At 38.9% G+C, this 21599-nt stretch overlaps 1 protein-coding gene across 1 annotated transcript in view; it reads left to right on the forward strand.

The window, feature by feature from the left end:
• Window positions 1–21599, forward strand: part of LOC139457247 (uncharacterized) — a 119463-nt gene that overhangs the window by 65103 nt on the left and 32761 nt on the right. The window contains exons 30-40 of the mRNA XM_071238658.1: window positions 306–458; window positions 1069–1224; window positions 1897–2064; window positions 2702–2788; window positions 4398–4523; window positions 9111–9249; window positions 9726–9859; window positions 10689–10901; window positions 11832–12068; window positions 15845–15862; window positions 19518–19651. Of these exons, the coding sequence (XP_071094759.1) occupies window positions 306–458; window positions 1069–1224; window positions 1897–2064; window positions 2702–2788; window positions 4398–4523; window positions 9111–9249; window positions 9726–9859; window positions 10689–10901; window positions 11832–12068; window positions 15845–15862; window positions 19518–19651 (1565 nt within the window). The remainder of the gene's footprint in view (window positions 1–305; window positions 459–1068; window positions 1225–1896; window positions 2065–2701; window positions 2789–4397; window positions 4524–9110; window positions 9250–9725; window positions 9860–10688; window positions 10902–11831; window positions 12069–15844; window positions 15863–19517; window positions 19652–21599) is intronic.

Raw genomic sequence — 21599 nt, forward strand, 5'->3', positions numbered from 1 at the left:
CAATAAATTTTCAGAGGTTTTAAGTATGATATTTTAAGTAATTTATTTATATTGATAGTGACAGTAAATGAGGTGTTTTTTGTGAACATTTGGCTTATATCAGTTTTGTATGAGTTTATTGTTTTATTTTCACATTTCAAATTTTGAGTGTCGGTGTACACTCAAGCCAAGTGTGAAAAAGCCCAGCCTTTTCTTGAAGGATGTTTGGTTATCTGCACTCCAGTACAGGGAGAGAAGTGTCTGTCGTTGTACTTCACCCTGTGTATATACAATTGGTAATTCTGATAATGTGTTGGTATTTCCAGTGGCCTGTCCAGCAGGTTTTGTCCTCAGTGGTGGCAAATGCAGTCAGTGTGGTCCTCACTCGTACCGGGAAATAGCATCACTCAGTTGTCTCCCCTGTCCGCCACTCTCGCGCAACTTTGCCTCAGGACTCACCAGCTTGGCTGAATGTTATCGTAAGTCTGTAGAGAGGGAAGGAGGGGAGGAGGGTGGAAGGGAGTGCTGGGTGCAGGGATGCAGTATTTCAGCTATATCAAGCACATTGCTACATTCCAATAAGTGTTGATATGAAGCAAGAACATATGGAGTGAAGCTCTGGGCTTGATCCCAGTAAGTATAAAATTGACTTTGACAATTCTGTTTTGGTTGAGAATAAAAAGATGAATATATTTAAAAAATACACAGAAATCGCATTAAAAATATAACACATCGCTATCAAATTTAGCCAATCTTGCTAAAAATATATACTATGCTAGCAAATCACTTGCTACTGCTAATGTAAGCTCCAAACACAGATATAAGGAAGCATTTCTTCACTATTTACTGCAGCTGTGTGTTTCAGTGGTCTGAAGAGTTTAGTTACCATGCATGCTAGTTGGTCATCATCCATCAAAAACACATTCCAAATACAATTATAACTTTTGGCACTTACATTATAGCTCCTTGAAATTTTGTTTGTCTCCTTAACATTTTTTTAAATGGATCCTTGGGTAAAAAAGGCACAAGCAGATCATGACAGATTGAGATGCTTTATTCATCCATTGCCTTGTCTTTCCCTCCCCCCAGGTGTGTGTCCGCAGGGGATGTTCTCCACGTCAGGGGAGGCGCCATGTAACCAGTGCCCCGAGAACACCTACAGCATCAGCTCCACCAGCTGCCAGCCCTGCCCCACCGGGCAGTTCACACGTGGGCGAGGGCACACCTCCAGCACTGCTTGTAGAAGTAAGTGAAATGTTCATGATTCATCATTGGGAAGGGTGGAAAATCTCCAGAGTGGGGCATGGAATTGTCCCGCAGAGTAATTGTTTTATTATTATCATTGTTGATATGGTATGAGTCAGATTCTGTCACCTGAGTTGAATCCTTCTTCAAATTAGGAAAATTATATGAGTTTAATAACTCAACAGGTCCTCCTGTTTGTGTGGGCAAATAAACAACTCAGGGATGCTTATTCCAGAAGTTTACCTGGATCAATTTTCGACTCCAGGTTATTATTTGTAATAATTTTGGGGGTCATGACATAAACATGGATGTCCAAGACCTGTGACATGTTGCATGCTTCACTTGATTTACAAGAAGGGTACTGAATAGATCTGTCAGTAATACATAAGTATTAAACGTCAACACCAGGAAACAATGAGCCTTGATTATCTGATGAAACAGATTTCATTGGTCGTTAAAGGCAAAATAGCACACATTTTTGACAAATGTTGTGATTCAACCAGCCATGTTTATTTGCCTTACCTGCAATGTAAATTGTTTGCATCCATTCCCTATTTTAATGCGTGAAAGATGCAAGATGTAGATCCCAGTATGTCCTTACTGATATTCCGAGAAACACCAGGAGATGTGTTCCCTACAAGCACCCTCATCATCTGTTTGTTTCTGTTGCAGGTCGCTGTCAGCCAGGGACGTACTCCAGCACCGGACTCGCACCCTGTCTCAGCTGCCCCAAAGCTTACTATCAGCCGTTATCAGGGGCTACAACATGTGTGGAGTGTTCCCCAGACACAACTACACCATCAGTAGGGTCTTCATCGTCGGGACAGTGCATCATTGCCAGTAGGTCTTCTTGCTTATACAGAGAAAAGTCATTAGTTTAGAAACCTTGTAGGTCCAAAACCCTCTTAGTTAGAAAACCCTGTTGTCTTGAAAACCCTGTTAAACAGAAACCATTTTAGCCCAGAAATCCTAGCTGTGAACCCTGAAACCCTTATTTGTCTGGAAACCAGTTATCCCCCAAACCCTGTTTGTCTGAAAACCTGTTATCCCCAAAACCCTGTTTGTTTGAAAACCAATTATACCCAAAACCCTGTTTGTCTGGAAACCTTTTATCCCCCAAATCCTGTTTGTCTGGAAACCTGTTACCCCCGAAACCTGTTTGTCTGGAAACCTGTTAGCCTCAAACCCTGTTTGTCTGGAAACCTATTATCCCTAAACCCTCTTTATCTGGAAACCTATTATCCCTAAACCCTTTTTATCTGGAAGCCTGTTATCCCAAAAAAACTGTTTTATCTGGAAACCTGTTAGCCCCAAACCCTTTTTGTCGGGATACCTGTTTGTCCTGGAACCCAGTTAGTCTCCTTTCAGTTAGGATTATCTTATTATTTTTGGCTTGAAAGAAATGCCAATGATCCTTGACTATTTCTTCTCTTGCAGTAGACGTTGAATATTAACTCATTCACTCATTCTCTTGCAGTTAGTACTGTGTGTGACTCTAGCAAGTGTGCCAATGGGGGAACCTGTCGGGTCGTCAACCATGAATACTTCTGTGACTGTCCTCCCGGTGAGTGGTATATCCATACACGGGGATGTGAAATCTCCGGGGAAACAAGGGAAATCACGATTTTTTTAAAAACTAGTCCTCGGGAAAAAATCATCTTCCGCATAAAAATATAATCAAAGATTTAAAAAAATAATAATATCGTGATTCTGGACAACCGTCACGGATTGTCCTGTTTTTGATCAGAGCTTTCAGCATCATATATGCCTTTACTATTATTCACGATTCAATACTACTGTCGTCGGATCATAGGTTTTAGGACATCATGTTTTTTTTTTATCCCGTGGGGTCACACAGCAATTGTAAATACTCGGAAGTCAAGATGGCTTATTTTTAAGATAAAGTTGTTTTTTAGCGTATAAGTGAATGAGATGTTTTACAGTTGTTCATGTAATTAGCGAGAATATGAATGTTTCATCAGCGTCCGAAAAAACCATAGCATGGGGATATATGTTGTATTAATATTTGTCTTATGTTTGTAATGTTTTGTGTTTTTTTCAATAAAAGGTAAGTAATTACAAGGTAAGTTTGTTTTCAATATGCTTCAACATGGGGAAAGGGTCAGACATTGCACGCTTGTGACAGTTGTCCTTGTGTCTGGGGGATGTGGGTTGAAGTTGATGGCAGTATTGCTCCCAGACCTGGCAGGAAGCCAGGTGCACGGAAGCTCTGCCCCGATTGTTTAAAAGTAATGATTTAACTTCGAAATTCTACTGCATCCGCCATCTTTGTTTATTTGATTTGTTTTTTGCCATTGAAACATTACATTTCTTGGTGTGAATATTGTCCAAACTGCACGAAATTGCTTAAAATGAAATCAAATGTTTAAAGAGATCCTTGGGGAGCATGTCCCCAGATCCCCATGGAGTATTCCTCTTTTTTGGGCAAAACTTGCACATCACATCCCTGCACATAACAGGAACAGGCTTCTTCTGGCAATCTCACTTTAGAATCCAACTGATGCTTGTGGTTACATTTTCTGTGATTCTTTTCACAAGTGTAATCATGGAATCTCATGGAACAGGTAACCAAAAGCTTGCCAAAATAGGTCTTTTGTGCGCGATGACATTATAATTGTCTCTGTATAATCATCATTAGGCCATCTCATCATTAGGCCATCTCATCATTAGGCCATCTCATCATTAGGTCATGTCAACATTAGGCCATCTCAACATTAGGCCATCTCAACATTAGGCCATCTCAACATTAGGCCATCTCAACATTAGGCCATCTCATCATCAGGCCATCTCATCATTAGGCCATATCAAAATTAGGCCATCTCATCATTAGGCCATCTAATCATTAGGCCGTCTCATCATTAGGTCATGTCAGCATTAGGCCATCTCATCATTAGGCCATCTCATCATTAGATCATGTCAACATTAGGCCATCTCATCATGAGGCCATCACTACATTAGGCCATCTCATCATTAGGTCATGTCAACATTAGGATGAGATGAGGCCATCACTACATTAGGCCATTCCAATAGTAGTCATTTCAACAATAAACATTTTGGAATATTTATTGTCTTTCTTCAGTAGTCGGTCAGTTCTGTAGACTTGGAAAAATAAGATGTATTCCTAACCCTGCTGTATGTGTATGTTTGTGCAGCTTACACAGGGCGTGCGTGTGAGACGGTCCTCCGGGGATGTGACTCCAGCCCCTGCTACAACAACGCTTACTGCTTGAACAGCGGAGGCCTCGACTACACCTGCTACTGTCAATCAAGTACGTCACGCCCACGCTGCAGTTATTATTAATTTAATTATTCATTTAACTTGAAACTGTTTTTTTATGATAAGGGTATGTTTTGATGCACAGGATCTGCATAATTAAAGAATGAGCAAAACAATTACAAATTTTTCCAATGAAATCGACTTTGTTCATGGAAACAAATATTTTGGACTTCAAGTGGTTCGAATATTGCAGACTTCCACATGTTACAATATCACCGGTCGTACATGTAATAATCCTGGGGATATTATATAAAATCCTGTTTATGAGATTTAACCCGATTGGAGAAAAATATTATGGCATCAGTGGAGGTTTATGTGAATAATATTAAGGGTTTAGAATTAGGTCAAGGGTCACTTTTGTGATTCATTCCATAACAAAATCAGTCCCCACTGTATTATATGGCAAAAAAAATCAAAATTCTGCTGTCAATGTTTCTAAATTCTGCAACCAAATTTGAATAATTCTGGAAACAATTCTGTAAAATTTTAAGATAATTTTTTTTGTGAATTTCGTAGTTTGCACCTGTTTGTCTTGTGGCAGGCATTTTCATGATTAACATATCCACGGCTAGAACAGTTTGTTGACGTGAATCTGGATGTGAATGGCTTTCAGTTAGCAATAATACAAAGGTCATCTTCACTTTAAAAGGATCTAAATATCTGTTTACACTTTAAAAACCAGCTATCAACTTGTATGTCTCTTTGAAGAATTTTGCGCGGATAAATGCAAAAGTTTTCTTGAGTTTTGCACAAAATGTGATTTTCTACAAGATAACTACATTTTTGCACCGAAAGGACATTCCTGAAAAACATTCTGCGACCACACATTTACAGGATACAGCAGCATTAGAAATTGCCACTAGTCCTGTAGTTCTTGCCAAACTGCCTAATAGTTAAGGTATCATAAGGTCAAGTAGAAATTTGCCATTTTGAAGGGTTTTGCTATATGTTATCATTATAAGGACTAGTGGACTAAAAAAGCTTCAAACGCTGTATAGTGGGGACTAATAGGTAATAAAACTGCTAGTTTTCTTGGTCTGCATCAGTTAAGACTCTCTGCAAGATCAAGGAGGTTATAAAAGCGTTACAAAAGTGTTGCCAGAACACCGATAATGAACTTTGATTTATTAGAAATATTCAATCAGAGCTAGGAAGTAAATGGTAAATCAATCCTTAGAAATGTGAAGTCTTAGTCTTTTGTGTGCGAACATATGACAACTTTTCATATGCTGACATTAATCTGAACTAATATCTCATCATCATTATGTTCACAATTAGATTTGAGATCTTATGAACAGGACAGTGAAACATGGTTCATGCAGGTGGCACAGTGCTGGATCAGATGCTGGGTTATAAAGTTTGTTTGTGGTTTAGCGCCACACTATATGTGTGGTCTGTAAATAATCAAGTCTAGACTAGACAATCCAGTGATAGATATTATGAGCATCGATCCACACAATTGGGATACATCAACCAAGTCAGCAAGCCTGATCACCCGATCCCGTTAGTCATTATGACAAGCATGGGTTGCCGAAGACCAATTCTAACCCTTATCTTAATTGGTTCGGTTTTTAAAGAGTGCTAGATCACATGCCGGTTTAGACAGAGTCCACTATATATTCCTTTTATTATATATATCTATTCTCAACAAGATCTGAGGCGGTCGGGTAGCCTAGTGGTTAAAGCGTTCGCTCATCCCGCCAAAGACCCGGGTTCGATTCCCGACCTGGGTACAATGTGTGAAGCCCATTTCTGGTGTCCCCCGCCATGATGTTGCTTGAATATTGCTAAAAGCGGCGTTAAACCAAACTCACTCACTCACTCACCCAGCAAGATCTTTTGGGAAGCAAGAGTCCTGCATAAGCGAAGTTTCACTGTATATTGTTTAAATGCGTGTGTTTTTGTTTATTGTTATGGCAGTTACTTTTTCAATAATGACACTAACTCTGTCTGCTGTGTGCACAGGTTCGTCTAGTAAGTATGTGTATTACCTGCTCCTGATCTCTGCTTCCTGTGGTAGAGGTGGCGTGTGTACTACCGTTATATCATCCAATGTAAACATTCTCCTCTTGAGTAGATCTCACTCCTCTCTTTCTCAAACAGGGATCACAAAGCGATCTTAGCGCTAAGACTGTCCTAGGCTAATTTGGGGTAGTGGCATTACAATTATTAAACTGATGGACAAGCTTAAGAAGCTAGGTGATCCCAATGTTTTGGGACAGTTGGTGTTCCATGTGCATCTGAAGGATCCAGCAGTTGAAATTGCCATTAATCCTGTAGTCCTTGCCAACCTGCCCAATAAGTTAGGTCTTATAAGGACAAGTAGAAATTTGCCATTTTGAAGGGTTTTGTACTACAAATGTCAGTTTCTTCCACTGGAATCCATTTCTGTGGTGGGGTCTTGAAGCAGTGCATGTAGAGTTCATGCTCTGGTACTTGTCAGAGCAGCATCCCGATTCAACATATGCACTGTAACTGTTTTGTAATTTCCGTTTCAATGAACAACTCATTGCTTCATCCATTGGGTACATTGTTTGCAACTGGGACCTGGTAGTATGTAAAGTAAGCCGGAAGCGAACACACAACTGACTATGCCATGCTCAGAACCTTTCCCCCCCCAACTGTTGTTATCGACTGCACAGAGTATTCAGATTGTGAGTTCATGACTTTTGAGCAGTATATTTAACAGTAGCGCTAAGATTGCTTTGTGGAATGTGACTCTCCTGTGAAACTGATCCAGCGTCCTTTGGCAGCTTGCCAGATGGAATCTCTATTAACTGGCTTACCCTTGGAGCCAAGTGGCTTCATCTTTATTGTCTGCACTTTCCTGAAGAGTTTGTGATATTTCAGAAGAGCTTAAATCAACATAAATGTTTAAATAAATGATTGTTTTGAAATATAAATCTTATTGTTTCCTGTAAAGGTTTCAAAGTTAGCAGGAAAAATTAAAGAACACATTTTTTTTTCAGTAATTCATACGGTACCAGATAACAGGATAGTTTTGATATCGCGTTCTAGATTAAAGTTTTTTTTTGTATAGGGTTGCTCCTGTCATTCATCAAACATTGAGGCACAGCTACATTAAGTTTGTAGTGCATGAAGGGCTAACTTTTTCAAAACCATTTCCTGAAAAAATACCTTGTGATGATGGCCAGTGATAAATGTTCTTTCTCAAAAATAATTAGTACAAACAAATACAATGACTAAACAGCCATACTGACTCTCTAACTCACAAATGTACAGTTTGGTTCATAATTTGAATAGGATGTTATCAGTCTCAATGAAAGAGAAGGAGGCAAAGTTTCTAGATTACAGTTGCTGAAGATGATACAGAAGTAGGTTTTTGTTGTCAAGCTCAAATTCCAAAGGGCACACCTGAACATGTTTTGGAGTGTTCTGTGGTACACTTAAAAAAAAGATTGTCATCCCTGATGTGATACCATAGATTATTTATTGTAGAATTTGTAGTACTTTGAAGAGTAGTTAAATTTGTAATTTGAAGCCTTTGCTAAGTCTTTTCTCTGACTTCTTCTCCCTGCTGCCTTATTGTCATAGCAACCAGCTGACTGATGTCATCAACCATTGGTCTGTAACCAGAATATTTAACCTTTTCTTTGACAGGTTAAATAATTTTTATCATTATTAAATCTAACTTTTCAAATGAAATAAGAGTGTGGTCAGTGTGTAATTCCAAAAGGAAATAGTTGAAATTATCCTGTTCTTTCTTTAGTGTGCTTACAGCTTGTGTAAGAATTCTTAGCTGCTTTTGTTACAAATTGCGCTTTGTGTAAGTTCCAAACTATGTGTAAGTATTGTCTGATTCTGGTGAGATTGAACCTCTGTATGACGCTTTGACATTAATTATTCAGGACTGTGTTTGAAGGAACAAAACAATTCTCAACGGTTTAATTGGTTAATGAGATTTAATATGAGGTGCTCATTATAAGGCATTATAAAATTGGTTTTAGGATGAACATATTAATAGTTTATGTGTTTATTGAGCATCACAGACTCCAAAACAAAAATGTATGCATTTTGAGATGATGGTGGCATTTGCTTTCAAAGTGTGTCATACAACTCTTGCTGAAAAGTTGTTTGATCAAGGTTACAACCTTGGTAAAGCTTATAAAATGTTTCATGGTAGACATGTTGAGGACATTTCCAAATCTGATGCATCAATGAAAATGTATGTTGGATGCTATTCTCTCTTTTGACATGTACCTTATGTTCCCGTGTTTTTTCAGGTGAACAATTGATTTGCCTTTGCATGTGTTTGTAATGGGTGCTACGGGAGGGGCAGGATATGCTCACCTTTTTGCAAACACCTTGTGTCATCACTATTTGATAGTGATTCATAAACACATGCTTATGATATACATGTAGTAGGAGTCATTAAATAGATAATTATGGAAAGGATTTTGTCGCTTTCATATTCACTGAATTACTTTATGATGAAAATAAAATGATAGGACTGAAAGAATCTCATTGCCGCAAAGATAAAGACGAGAGAGATGGGATCACGAAGAGTGTATCTATGTTTACTGTACTTCCATGTTCTGTCTGTGATGTTGTTAATGTCATTTCTCAGGTCGGTATTCAGGAGAGCGATGTGAGATTGACAGAAACGACTGTGAGTTCAACCCCTGTCGCAACTACGGATCTTGCCACGACAAAGTTGGGGCATATGCATGTCTGTGTCCATCCTTCAGTGAATTCACTGGCAGCAGGTATGTGAAACCGTGTTCAGACAAGTTTGAGACAAAATAGTTCTTCTGTGACTGCTTCGCACAATATATTTTAAGATATACCTGAGGCAAAATTATTTACTTCTCGAATTTTCTGAAACGATTTCTTTTTTACGCAAACTTTCCCCCGAATATCAAATGGTCAGTGCCTAAAAGAAGGAACCCCAAGAGGGTTCCATGTTTGAGTTGATTCCCCGGAACCTATGCTGGAGCAACCTAATAGATCGGACAGTCAGACTCAGTAACTTGGTACCCCAATGGTGTGGATTGTTACTCACAATATCAATCACTGGATTGTCTGGATCCAGATTCGATTATTTCCAGGCTGCCATCATATGGCTGGAATATTGCTCAGTAATTAAGGTGTTAAACACACATACAGCTGAAATATTGCTGAAAGTGGCTGAACGTAACATTCTCTCACTCTAACATTGGAATATTTTCTGTTGTTGTTCCAGCTGCTCACAACTCCGCCAGCCCTGTACAGACAACCCGTGCCCGGCCAACGCCCAGTGTGTTGCCGCCGGCAACCTGCGGCGCAAGTGTGTTTGCAGTGCAGGCTTAACCGGGCAAGACTGTACAAAAGATATTGGTAAGAAGACAAGAAACAACAAATATCATCCAAGGGGTTATTGGCTACGTCCGTCAGTGTTCCCAGCCTGCTGCTCCAAACTGGGGGATGGTGGCACTGTCCCCTCACAGAGCAGTATCTAGCTGCATAAAAGCTGCCAATTGTCCCAATTTTTTGGTATTCATTATAAAAAAAAACTTCGCCTTTCTCATACTATGCATATCTTTCTTCTTTCGATCCAAACGGATTCCAACAAAATGGCGATTAGAAAGAGAATGAGTTGTCTTGGGAGACCATGTGTTCAGCGCGTGTTGGTCAACCGGCAGGAAAAGCATGCATGACCCAGTTTGTTGGGAGGTGACCATGGTGATGCTAGGTGTGTTCGGGTGAATTGTTTCTTGAAGCTGGAAACCTTTGTTTAGGCACGTTTCCGCTTTGGATCAAAAGAAGAAAGAGAAATGCATCGTGTGAGATAGGACAATGTACAATGTAAATGGACAATGCATTATAAACTTTCAAATTTCTTCCTTAATTCATATCTTTCTAATATTACCATCAAGGACTAAATTTTCATAGACACTGGTAAATAGACAATATTTAGAGTTACACTGTCTGCTATGAACATGACTTGTTTATCCAATGCTATGAAGTCTAGATTTTGTGATGTGTCTGTCTATTTAAATTGAGACACTATAAGCGGAAGTTGCTGTGGTCGAAATAAAAACCAAAAGATAAAAATATCAACTGAGTTTAGGAAGCACATAACTTTATTGTACTGTAGATGATATAGTCAGGCTTTGGTGTCCCGACCAGAGAGATAGTTAAAAAATGATTCGCTGTTGCGTTTCAGATGAGTGCCTGTCCAACCCTTGCCTGAACGGAGGCACGTGTCGCAACGGCAACAACAGCTTCTCCTGTGAGTGTGGCAGCGACTACGGTGGCAAGGTGTGCGAGGTCAGGAATGATCAGTGTTTGTCCAACTCCTGTGGCAGTCAGGGAACCTGTGTGGACGACTACATGACAGGCAGGACTCTCTGTGTCTGTGCCAGTGGATATGAGAGTGGTAAGTCAAAACACAAAGTTCTCCTTGGTGAAGCCATGATATAATGTGATTGGCAACATCAGAATACCATACTATTCTAGCAACAACAATTCCAGGTCCCCGCTGAAAAGATTGTCCACAGTGAGGGTGAAACGATACATCGGTCCATCATGAGTTGTCATGTGACGATACGAGACACAATATGTTTTCTTCTGTATCGATACAAGACGATGCTAAAATAAATTACTTACTACTTGTTTAATGACCTCAGCATTTTTGTCAGTCAAATATTGCAACATGTGTTATAATTAGTGTTAAGTTCACTTCTAAAAATAGCAGCTACAAAAATGTAGCTCCAGCTAGCTGTTCTTTTAGCCCTTTATATTTTGAAGTTTCCATGTGATACGTATCGTATTGTGACCTAAGAAACATGATACGTATCGTATCATGACCTTGCTGTATTGTTTCCGCCGAGTCCGCAGTTGTGGGGATGAATGCTGTTAACAAATCTGATAGATTTGCAAGTGAGGTGTGCATATCAGGAACAACTGAGATGTCCACTAGCTGAATAAACCTAACAAAACGTACAACTTTATGGATAACAGCTTCTGGATTATTGCATATAGCGACAATTTGATGTAGATTCGTACACCGTTATCTCACCTATTGCACTTAATACAAGGTTGTAGTCACTCTAGCTTGATAACAGTGTAAGAATCTACATCAAAACATACTACATGCAATAAACCAGAAGTTGTTATCCATAAAGTTGTACGTTTTCTTATTTACTCACCTACTTCTAGAATGTCAATCAAACAGGGAATAAACCTATAAAGAGCATCAAGCCTTAGCTACTTTGGACAATAGTTTTCCTCCAATTCTTCACCACAGATCTTGGCGTATCATTTGATATAAATCTGTAAACCGTTTTTGATATTGATTTTTTTCCAGTGAACAACGTGTGTGTGTTGGAGAATCTCTGCTCCAGCACGCCGTGTATGAATGGCGCCACGTGTGAGTCCAACGCGTTCAGCTACAGCTGTAGGTGTCTGCCGGGGTACGAGGGCTTCCAGTGCCAGCACGAGACGGACGAGTGTGCGTCAAACCCATGTAAAAACGGCGCCACGTGTGTGGACAACTACCTCGACTATGCCTGCATCTGTGACCCAGCGAATCCCGATACTGGAGGTAGGTGTCTCTGCTGTCAAAGTCCCTTCCAGGCTGCAAAGTTTGTTTCTTTTCCTAAAGAGCCATTTGTTCCTAACATTTGTTTTTCAGGGCATCTTCCCAAGGCAAGAGAGTTAACTGACTATAAAATTCCAGTTTCCACCCTTGCCGAACTAGGCTGGTATTAGTTACATTTTGGCTGGACTAACGAGTCTATGCATAGTCTAATCAAAATTGCGCACTGAAATCGAAATCGTGTTAATGCGACCGTGCAGATTTCGGTCGATTGCAGGATTTGCAAAGCATGTGCACCGCCAACTCGTTGTCAGCAGATATTTTCCAAATCTTATTTTGTTTTTAATCAAGGTGCTCATGTGATTTGATGCATTTCGCGATGCAAGACCAGTTTTATCACAATATAGCTCTTGATTATCGATCAGATTGTCCTGACTGGGCGTCACTATTTTGTGTGAAGCAAACGCAAGTGATACGAGAGGTGGAATCTGATTGGTCCATAGGAGAGGGACATAACTGGTAATAGCCACTGGTGGCGCTATGATCGAGCCCAGGAATTCCAGCCTAGTTCAGCAAGGGTGGAAACTGGAATTTTAAAGTCAGTTAACTCTCTTGCCTCGGGAAGATGTTTTCAGGGAGACAATGTGAAATTCAAGAAGCCAGGTGAAAAATCAAGGAGCCAAACTGAATCATTATAGTCAGTATTGTGTGATACTGTTAAAGCATATCTAATCTGCCCAACTGCATCGATGTGGATTTCTACATTTGGTGTAACAAGCTTTGTCATCATACCCATTTGTATAGACGATGTATGATGACCGATCAGTCACTGGTCGGCCTGGCCCAGACTTGATGATTTACAGCTGCTTACAGTATATTTTTGTTGGAGGTGTTTGTCTCTTGATAACAGGCCTAGTTATGTTGGCCTGCTGTAGTTCCTACTTGATCTCTCCAGCCTATGAGTGTTGCTGTACTTGCATGCACTGCTGTTTGAGGAGCACTGGCACATCACTCACAGACAGCACCCACAGACAGCACCCACTTGACATTTATTAACACTGACATAATGCCAGACTCTTCCATACTCTCACAGGCTTATAATAGTCCTAGCTCAAAGACCTCGCATTAAGACCACCTCACAGGCTTATTATAGTCCTAGCTCAGAGACACCTGATGTTAAGACCACCTCACAGGCTTATAATAGTCCTAGCTCAGAGACCTCACATTAAGACCACCTCACAGGCTTATAATAGTCCTAGCTCAAAGACCTTGCATTAAGACCACCTCAAAGGCTTATAATAGTCCTAGCTCTGAGACATCTGGTGTTAAGACCACCTCACAGGCTTATAATAGTCCTAGCTCAGAGACCTCGCATTAAGACAACCTAAAAGGTTTATAATAGTCCTAGCTCAGAGACACCTGATGTTAGAACCACCTCACAGGCTTATAATAGTCCTAGCTCATAGACCTTGCATTAATACCACCTCAAAGGCTTATAATAGTCCTAGCTCTGAGACATCTGGCGTTAAGACCACCTCACAGGCTTATAATAGTCCTAGCTCAGAGACCTCGCATTAAGACCACCTCACAGGCTTATTATAGTCCTAGCTCAGAGACACCTGATGTTAAGACCACCTCACAGGCTTATAATAGTCCTAGCTCAAAGACCTTGCATTAAGACCACCTCAAAGGCTTATAATAGTCCTAGCTCTGAGACATCTGGTGTTAAGACCACCTCACAGGCTTATTATAGTCCTAGCTCAGAGACCTCGCATTAAGACAACCTAAAAGGTTTATAATAGTCCTAGCTCAGAGACACCTGATGTTAGAACCACCTCACAGGCTTATAATAGTCCTAGCTCATAGACCTTGCATTAAGACCACCTCAAAGGCTTATAATAGTCCTAGCTCTGAGACATCTGGTGTTAAGACCACCTCACAGGCTTATTATAGTCCTAGCTCAGAGACCTCGCATTAAGACCACCTCACAGGCTTATTATAGTCCTAGCTCTGAGACACATCTGGTGTTAAGACCACCTCACAGGCTTATAATAGTCCTAGCTCAAAGACCTTGCATTAAGACCACCTCAAAGGCTCATAATAGTCCTAGCTCTGAGACATCTGTTGTTAAGACCACCTCACAGGCTTATTATAGTCCTAGCTCAGAGACCTCGCATTAAGACAACCTAAAAGGTTTATAATAGTCCTAGCTCAGAGACACCTGATGTTAGAACCACCTCACAGGCTTATAATAGTCCTAGCTCGGAGACACCTGATGTTAAGACCACCTCACAGGCTTATAATAGTCCTAGCTCAGAGACACCTGGTGTTAAGACCACCTCACAGGCTTATAATAGTCCTAGCTCAGCGACACCTGATGTTAAGACCACCCCGCAGGCTCATGAAAGTCCTAGCTCAGAGACACCTGATGTTGAGATGCATGTCATCAATCCCAATTGCGTGGATTGATGCTCATGATATCAATCACTGAATTGTCTGGTCCAGACTCGATTATTTACGGAACGCTTCATATAGCTGGAATATTGCTGGGTGTGGCGTTAAACAAGAAACACTGGATATCTTAAAACTGAATATTTTGTTTCTTGTCAACACTATGAGCACCAGACCCATCGAGATCCAGGCTAGAATTGGTATTCAGCAACCCATGTGCTTGCCGTGAGAGGCAACTATTAGGATTGAGTGGTCAGGCTCGCTGACTTGGTTGATGCATGTCATCGTATCCCAAATGCTTGGATCGATGCTTATTATATCAATCACTGGATTGCCTGGTCCAGACTTGATTATTTACAGAACACTGTCATAGTGTTATATTTCTGAGTGTGGCGTTAAACAACAAACAAACAAACAAACAAACAAAACAAACAAATATCATATCAAACAGCATATGAAACACTGGTTTGTTGGTGTCAGACTCAATAATTAACAGGTTACCTTGATATAGATGGAAGATTGGCGACTGAGTTACACAACAAACAAACAAACCCTATATAGAACTTGTCAGAAGGCATCTGTCTGATAATTCAGTGTATCACACATTGTATAATGCTATGGATCTGTTTGTCCATACCTTATAGAACTATATCAACTGTGTAGGAGTCTAGCTGCCATTGCTTCCAAAGCCGACAAATACTAATTGAGATTAATTGTAGCGTAATTGCATGCCGACTAGAACAGGAACATGTTGTGGCTCTGATTCCCCTACTTCCCTCACTCGAACACTGTCGTCAGTAGTGTACCGTATTAACTAAAAAAACGGGATTTGTTCTTTACAAATGTCCAGTTCGTAGACAGGGTGGAGTCAAGGTTTCTCTGTCGCCGCTTCAAGAGTCAAGAGTTTTTGTCAGAAAGAATTTGAACATATTTCTGTTCACAACACATTTTTGGACTGCGGTGTGGCCTTATGGTGAAAGTGTTCACTTGTCAGGTTCCCAGGTTCGAATCCCCGCAAGGGTACATTGTGTGAAGCTCATTTCTGGTGCCCCTGCCGTAATATTGCTGGAATACTGCGAAAAGCGGCGTAAAAGCATACTCACTCAAAATATGTTTTTGTACGGAAAACCTGAGGTTAAGTTTTTTTTGTAGAAGTTTCTGGATAAATTTTTTTCTTTCATCCCTCCAACCCCCTCCTGAATATTAAATGGTCTGTTCCTTTCTGTATTGTCTGCGGGAACAGTTATAGGAACCACAACATGTTTTTGCCCTTAGTAACTATATAGCAGTTAGTTATATTATGTAACAATGTCTTGCTTACATGTGTATAGATGCTAATTCTACCTACGGTAAGTAGAACATTCTCCCTTCTAGCTATGTGCTTGCTTTAGTTCACCTCCATCCATGTTCATAAATTGATATACATTCGTAACCCTTTGTGAGTATATATATTGGGGTAGTCTTGTCTCCATCTTCTTCAAATTGGTACTGTGGATGGCATTAGGGCTGGGACAAGTCCGAATTTACTACCTGGGTACCCAACCTCCTATTACCCGACCCTACTGGAGGTCTCAAGAATTGGGTACAAAATGTCAGATTGGGAATAGTTTGACCTTAGCCCTGACAAAATGTATTTAGATACACGTATAACATGATCTGATCATGCGTACACTGAAGTTGACTGAAGCTTTATCTTTATTCAAACATATGAAAGTCAGAAGTTCATAGTCAGAAAGAAATATGTATATTGTACATGTAGTGTTACCATGGAGTTCTCGATAATGTTTGTCAGTTAAACAATATATCAAGAGACTAACCACGGGTCTGGGTAGTCCTACTCAGTACCCACCTGACCTGAGTTACCCAGAGCTCCAGAAATCTTTTTGAGCAATTGAGTTTTTACTCTAGGGTTTCTATTTTAATTAGGTCGTTACATTTTTTATTAGGTAACCAATATTTTTTCACTCATCTATTCATCATTCTGTTGGGTTTTTCCCTGTAAAAATTAGTAAACATTTTAAGATTTAAAAAAATGAAAAAATGTTTTTGATGTATATAACTGTTCTAAATATATAGGCTTGCCTCGGAAAGTAAGTTATTGTGAAATTAGCTCCTTTGTACGCATGCTGAAAAAGCTTCATTGGGTATTTACGCGTGCTGTTATACATTTAAGTTTTTCATTTAATACATGCATTTCGGTACGCAAGTTAATTGAATGTTATTGGGTTTTGAATATTTTGGGGGAGTATTTTATGCAAATACGCTGCTTATCTGTAGCTCTGGTTAGCCATCCCAGCCCTACATGGAATGCATAGTTTTTGTGACTAAACAGTCAGGTTGTTTCTTGTTTTTACGGATTTTCTTGGCATTTAATATGAGAAGCAGGTTTATTGTGTGTTACAGCAAGGGTATGTTACTCATGATATTGATCACTGGTTTGCCATCGTGTAACTGGAGTTGAACAACAAACAAATACATGAGAAATATATTTTTATACCTGCCATTTCTGCCCAACCTAATCCTGGTATGTCTGAATAATCGGTTGTATTTCTAGAGTTTTCCCAGGGCTTTTATATATAGTCAGTGAACTAACTCCCTTGCCTCAGGAAGATGGTACTGCTCTAGAGGCTTCGCTCACTTTTACTGAGGATTTTCCAGCCTTGACACTAATTGGCTTATTAATATATTCACTCGATGTGGTCTATAGGAGGTTTTATACAGCTGAAGCATCGTATTAGGGTAAACGATCTGATTTGGTTGAGATTGTATGTCATTTAAGATCGTAGTTCTATCTCATGGGAAAGGTTCCCTGTTTGTCCTAATGCTACAAGGAATATTTCAGTGCTTAGATCCTGCCGTTCTAACAATGATAGTGCTTGCTACTAACACTATTTGGATTGTTTTTTAATCATTACTGAAGACTTTTTTAGTGATGGACTTTTTAGAATGTTATTACTGCCTGAGAAGTGAAACGGGTGATATTTGTATGTTATCAACCGTTACACAGTGTTCCCGTTTACCGGTAATTACCAGTTTTTTACCGGTAAAATTAGGCTTGGACCGGCAATTTATGTCACTGCCAGAGCCTGTGGACCGGCAAATAAAGTACCTTATATAAATATTTTCTGTTGAACAAAACATCAGAGATATTCATAACAGTATGTTTTTCAAACAAACTCAGCTTGTCAGGGTTTTCCCTTGTCTATGTTCAGTCAAGGAAATAACATGTCACTTTGCTTCAAGGTTTAATGTGTATTTGTGGCGACTTAGTCTCGAAATATTCAAAACAAAAGAGAAAACTGTGAACTTTGGGTGAATGACATGTAGATCTAATTAGGTTACTTCAGAGAAAAATTGAACATATTACTGAAATTAAAACCTGGTAATTTTCATGTGTTTTTGTTAAAGTTGGGACTGACAAAAATTAGGGGGATGGTAATTTTTAGAGTTGCTAGTCCACCAGGACGACAGTTTCTAAAGCCAGTGGGAACACTGTCGTTACAGGATGTGTGGATGAAACCTTATAATTATATAATTTCACTTGTATTTTTTCAATTTCCAAAACAACCAAACAACAATATTTTTTGCTAGGCTTGGATATAACTGAAATACTGTTCAAAGCAGCATATAACCAACTAACTCAACTCGCAAGATGAGATGATAGCATTGTGTTCATAAAGGCTAGATATTTTATGGATGACTTCTATATTCATTAGGATGTGATGTTTTGGTATATATCCTTAATAAATAAAGAGCCCCGTGAAGATACGGGGTAGAATAGGTCTTCAGCATTCCATGCTTGCCGTGAAAGGTGACTATGCTTGTCATAAGAGGCAACTAACAGGATCAGGTGGTCAGGCTCACTGACTTGGTTTGATGCATGTCATCGATCCCAATTGCGTGGATTGATGCTCGTGTTGTCAATCATTGGATTTTCTGGTCCAGACTCTATTATTTATATCTGCCGTCATATAGCTGGGATATTGCTGAGTGCAACGTTAAACGACAAGCAAACAAACCAAACTAACATTAAATAAAAAAATTGTCATCCAAAAAATATCTTGTCTTTACTGTTTACCAACTTTGAAAATTACCAATCAAACAGTTTTTTAGCATTGTGTTGTCCGTATTGGTCACGGCATGTTTCCAGTCCTATCTATAGGTGTTCATGTAATCACAACCACATTAGCAACAGATTTTCTCCAAACTGCATGAATTACGTCATTGAGGCTCCATTTTGCAGATTAAAATTGAATTATTTGTGATGGTCTAGTGGTTTCATGCAATAATATTGCTGCAAAGTTTCCAAGAACCCAACTCATTCACTGACTAGATTAAGAGCATTCACATCAATGTATTTCACTGATTAGATAAAAGTGACACTTAAAGATATTTATTATTTGATTTTCAAAAAGCATGGACATCGCATGTTGAAGAATGTATATATATACATATCTATATCTAGTGTTATTCTTGTTATATATTGGAGTCAACATTGGTAAACTGAATTCTTTTGAAATAATCAATCATCAATGGGACTTTTGTAATTAAGAAATAAAAATATGTTTGAATTCATTCATGCAATTAAAGTATCAATAATTTAATCGTTTAAAAAGCATCAAAAGAAAACAATCACTTTATGAATTGTAAGTGATAAGAAAATATTAGCAGGCATTGTTATTTGAATTTTAATTCATTTGTGAAATTAAAGTAACAGAAAGTTATTCGTGTACAATGTAAATAATTAAATGTAAGAGAGGCATTGTCATCTTGTGTAAATTCATTCTTGATACATAATCAGTACAGCTGACAAGGTCTTATATCATATATTTGACCACATATCACAGTAGATATAAATGATGATATTTATGATAATGTCAGAAATCTTGTGAATGTGTTTATTAATTCATATCCACCTTGCCCGTACAGATATGATTCAGTTCAGTTACTGCAGTAGAAGCCAAATGTTTAAGAGGTATAACAACAATGTGTTTTCATCAACAGGCAAAAACTGTGAAGATCTGCTCAATGACTGCACCCCATTCCCTTGTGACATTGTGGGGACCATTCGTTGCAATGATTTGTTCAAGGACTACCAGTGTACATGCAGACAAGGATACTACGGCAAGAACTGCTCCGTGAGTCTCCTCAGAATTGTGGGGCTAGGGTGTCCCAGATATCTTAGCTGCAGCAACTTGCCGTGCAGCGTCATCCCTAACTCATGTAAACTATCTGAAATGACATAGGTCACTGATTTGGTTGATGCATCATCGTATCCCAATCGTGTAGATCAGTGCTCATGATGTCAGTCACTGGATTGTCTGGTGTAGACCTGATTATTTACAGACCACCAACATAAAGCTGAAATATTGCTGAATGCGGCGTTAAACAACAAATGAATAAAAAATCCACTAGTCTGAATATACTAGTGTTTGGTTAGGTCTAGCATGCCCAGCTGCTAGTCCATATAATGACTCTAAAATCTATGGAGAATGAAGCTAAGTTTGTGTTCACATATTACTTACTGCATTATTCTTTTCCAGGAATCTCTAATTGTAAGTCATCCTTAGTTTAGTTTTACATCATGTTTTCACTGTCTTCAGTATGAAGATGTCAGCATGTAGTCATTGCATGTTAGCCTCTTCCCAAGTGAAGGTCATGGTCACTTGGTCTTGTAAGCACAAGTTCACCAGCAAATTTGTTGTCCTCATCAGATCATCAGATCATCAGGTCATCAGGTCATCAGATCATCATATTGTTGTACACAGGGTTGTATTACAGAAGTGTGGGATACTTGTGAAAAGTCTTTGTAGTCACACGTGACAGAGACGAGGATAAGTTGTATGCATGATTATGCATGTGCATGTGCATGAAATAATGTATTAGTGAACATTAATGTACAAGTATGAACTCTGTTTGTGTACCATTTTTACACTTGTCTTTTAAGGTGTTTTTCCAATCCTTCGTTCACTCACATTTCTAAACGTGTGAGTTAGAGAAATTCATTTTTCTGTGGCTATTAGTTTCCATTCCCGAACTTCAAAGGGAGTTAACCCTCCATCTTGTCATTGTAATTTAATATTTTTTTGTTTCTTTTATTTTCAAAATTCGCTCTAAGGAATATTTTTTTATTTATATTTTGGAAAACTAACACAAAACGCCAAATAAATGACTGTAACATCCTTCTGAAATAAATATACAAATTAGAATTTTTTTTTACAGATACTGGTATATTTATTTCTTGTTTATTATTTAGTACATGTAGAAACTTCACACTCATAGATAAAGTATTATTTTATTGTAACAACTGATTTGCCATTTTAGAATATAGTTGGATAAAAGAAATAATTTGAATACTGCCTGTCACATTTTCTTGTCACTTTGATGAAGATGTAATGGTTTTATTTCAAAATATTACTCTTGTAATTGCAAGAAGAGGTCATAAAGTAAGTTTTCCGCACACATAAAATTGACACACCATGACACTACTTTTCAAAGTAGTGAAATTTGTTCACTCTCTTAAATGTTTAAAAGTTGGATGATCAGCTGAATGACTTTAGATGCGTACACAGTTCTCCATGCCTGTCATAGCCTACCATGCCTACCTTGGAATTGACCTCCAGCAGCCTATGCTTGTTGTATGAGGCAACTTATTGATGGGTTGTCAAGCTTTGACTTGACTCATGGTGTCATTGTACGCTGTGACCTGGCACATTGCTCATAACATCAATCACTGGTTTGTCTGGTCTAGACTCCATTAATATCAGACCACAGAACAAAAACACTTTGAGGCATAAATAGGAAAGAATCAAGTTGGTAGATCCTATTTATTTATTTATTTCACAAATGTGTATGGAGGAAGACATTGCCACCTGACTACTAGTCTGAGACAGGTGGATAGTTGTAGGATTTTGTAGTTTTCCTACAAGATATTGTAATGTTAAGCCCCCTCCCCCTATGTTATCAAATTTGTTTTTTTAAATATTTTTCTTTAAAATACTGATTTTCTACAGAGAAGCACAACAAATAGATGCCAGTGCTATTAAAAACAGACAATACCAGTATGATGATAGCAGCTGTAAAAGT

Source organism: Haliotis cracherodii, unplaced genomic scaffold, assembly GCF_022045235.1.
Source record: "Haliotis cracherodii isolate W230 unplaced genomic scaffold, xgHalCrac1.p SCAF_12, whole genome shotgun sequence".
NCBI lineage: Eukaryota > Metazoa > Mollusca > Gastropoda > Lepetellida > Haliotidae > Haliotis > Haliotis cracherodii.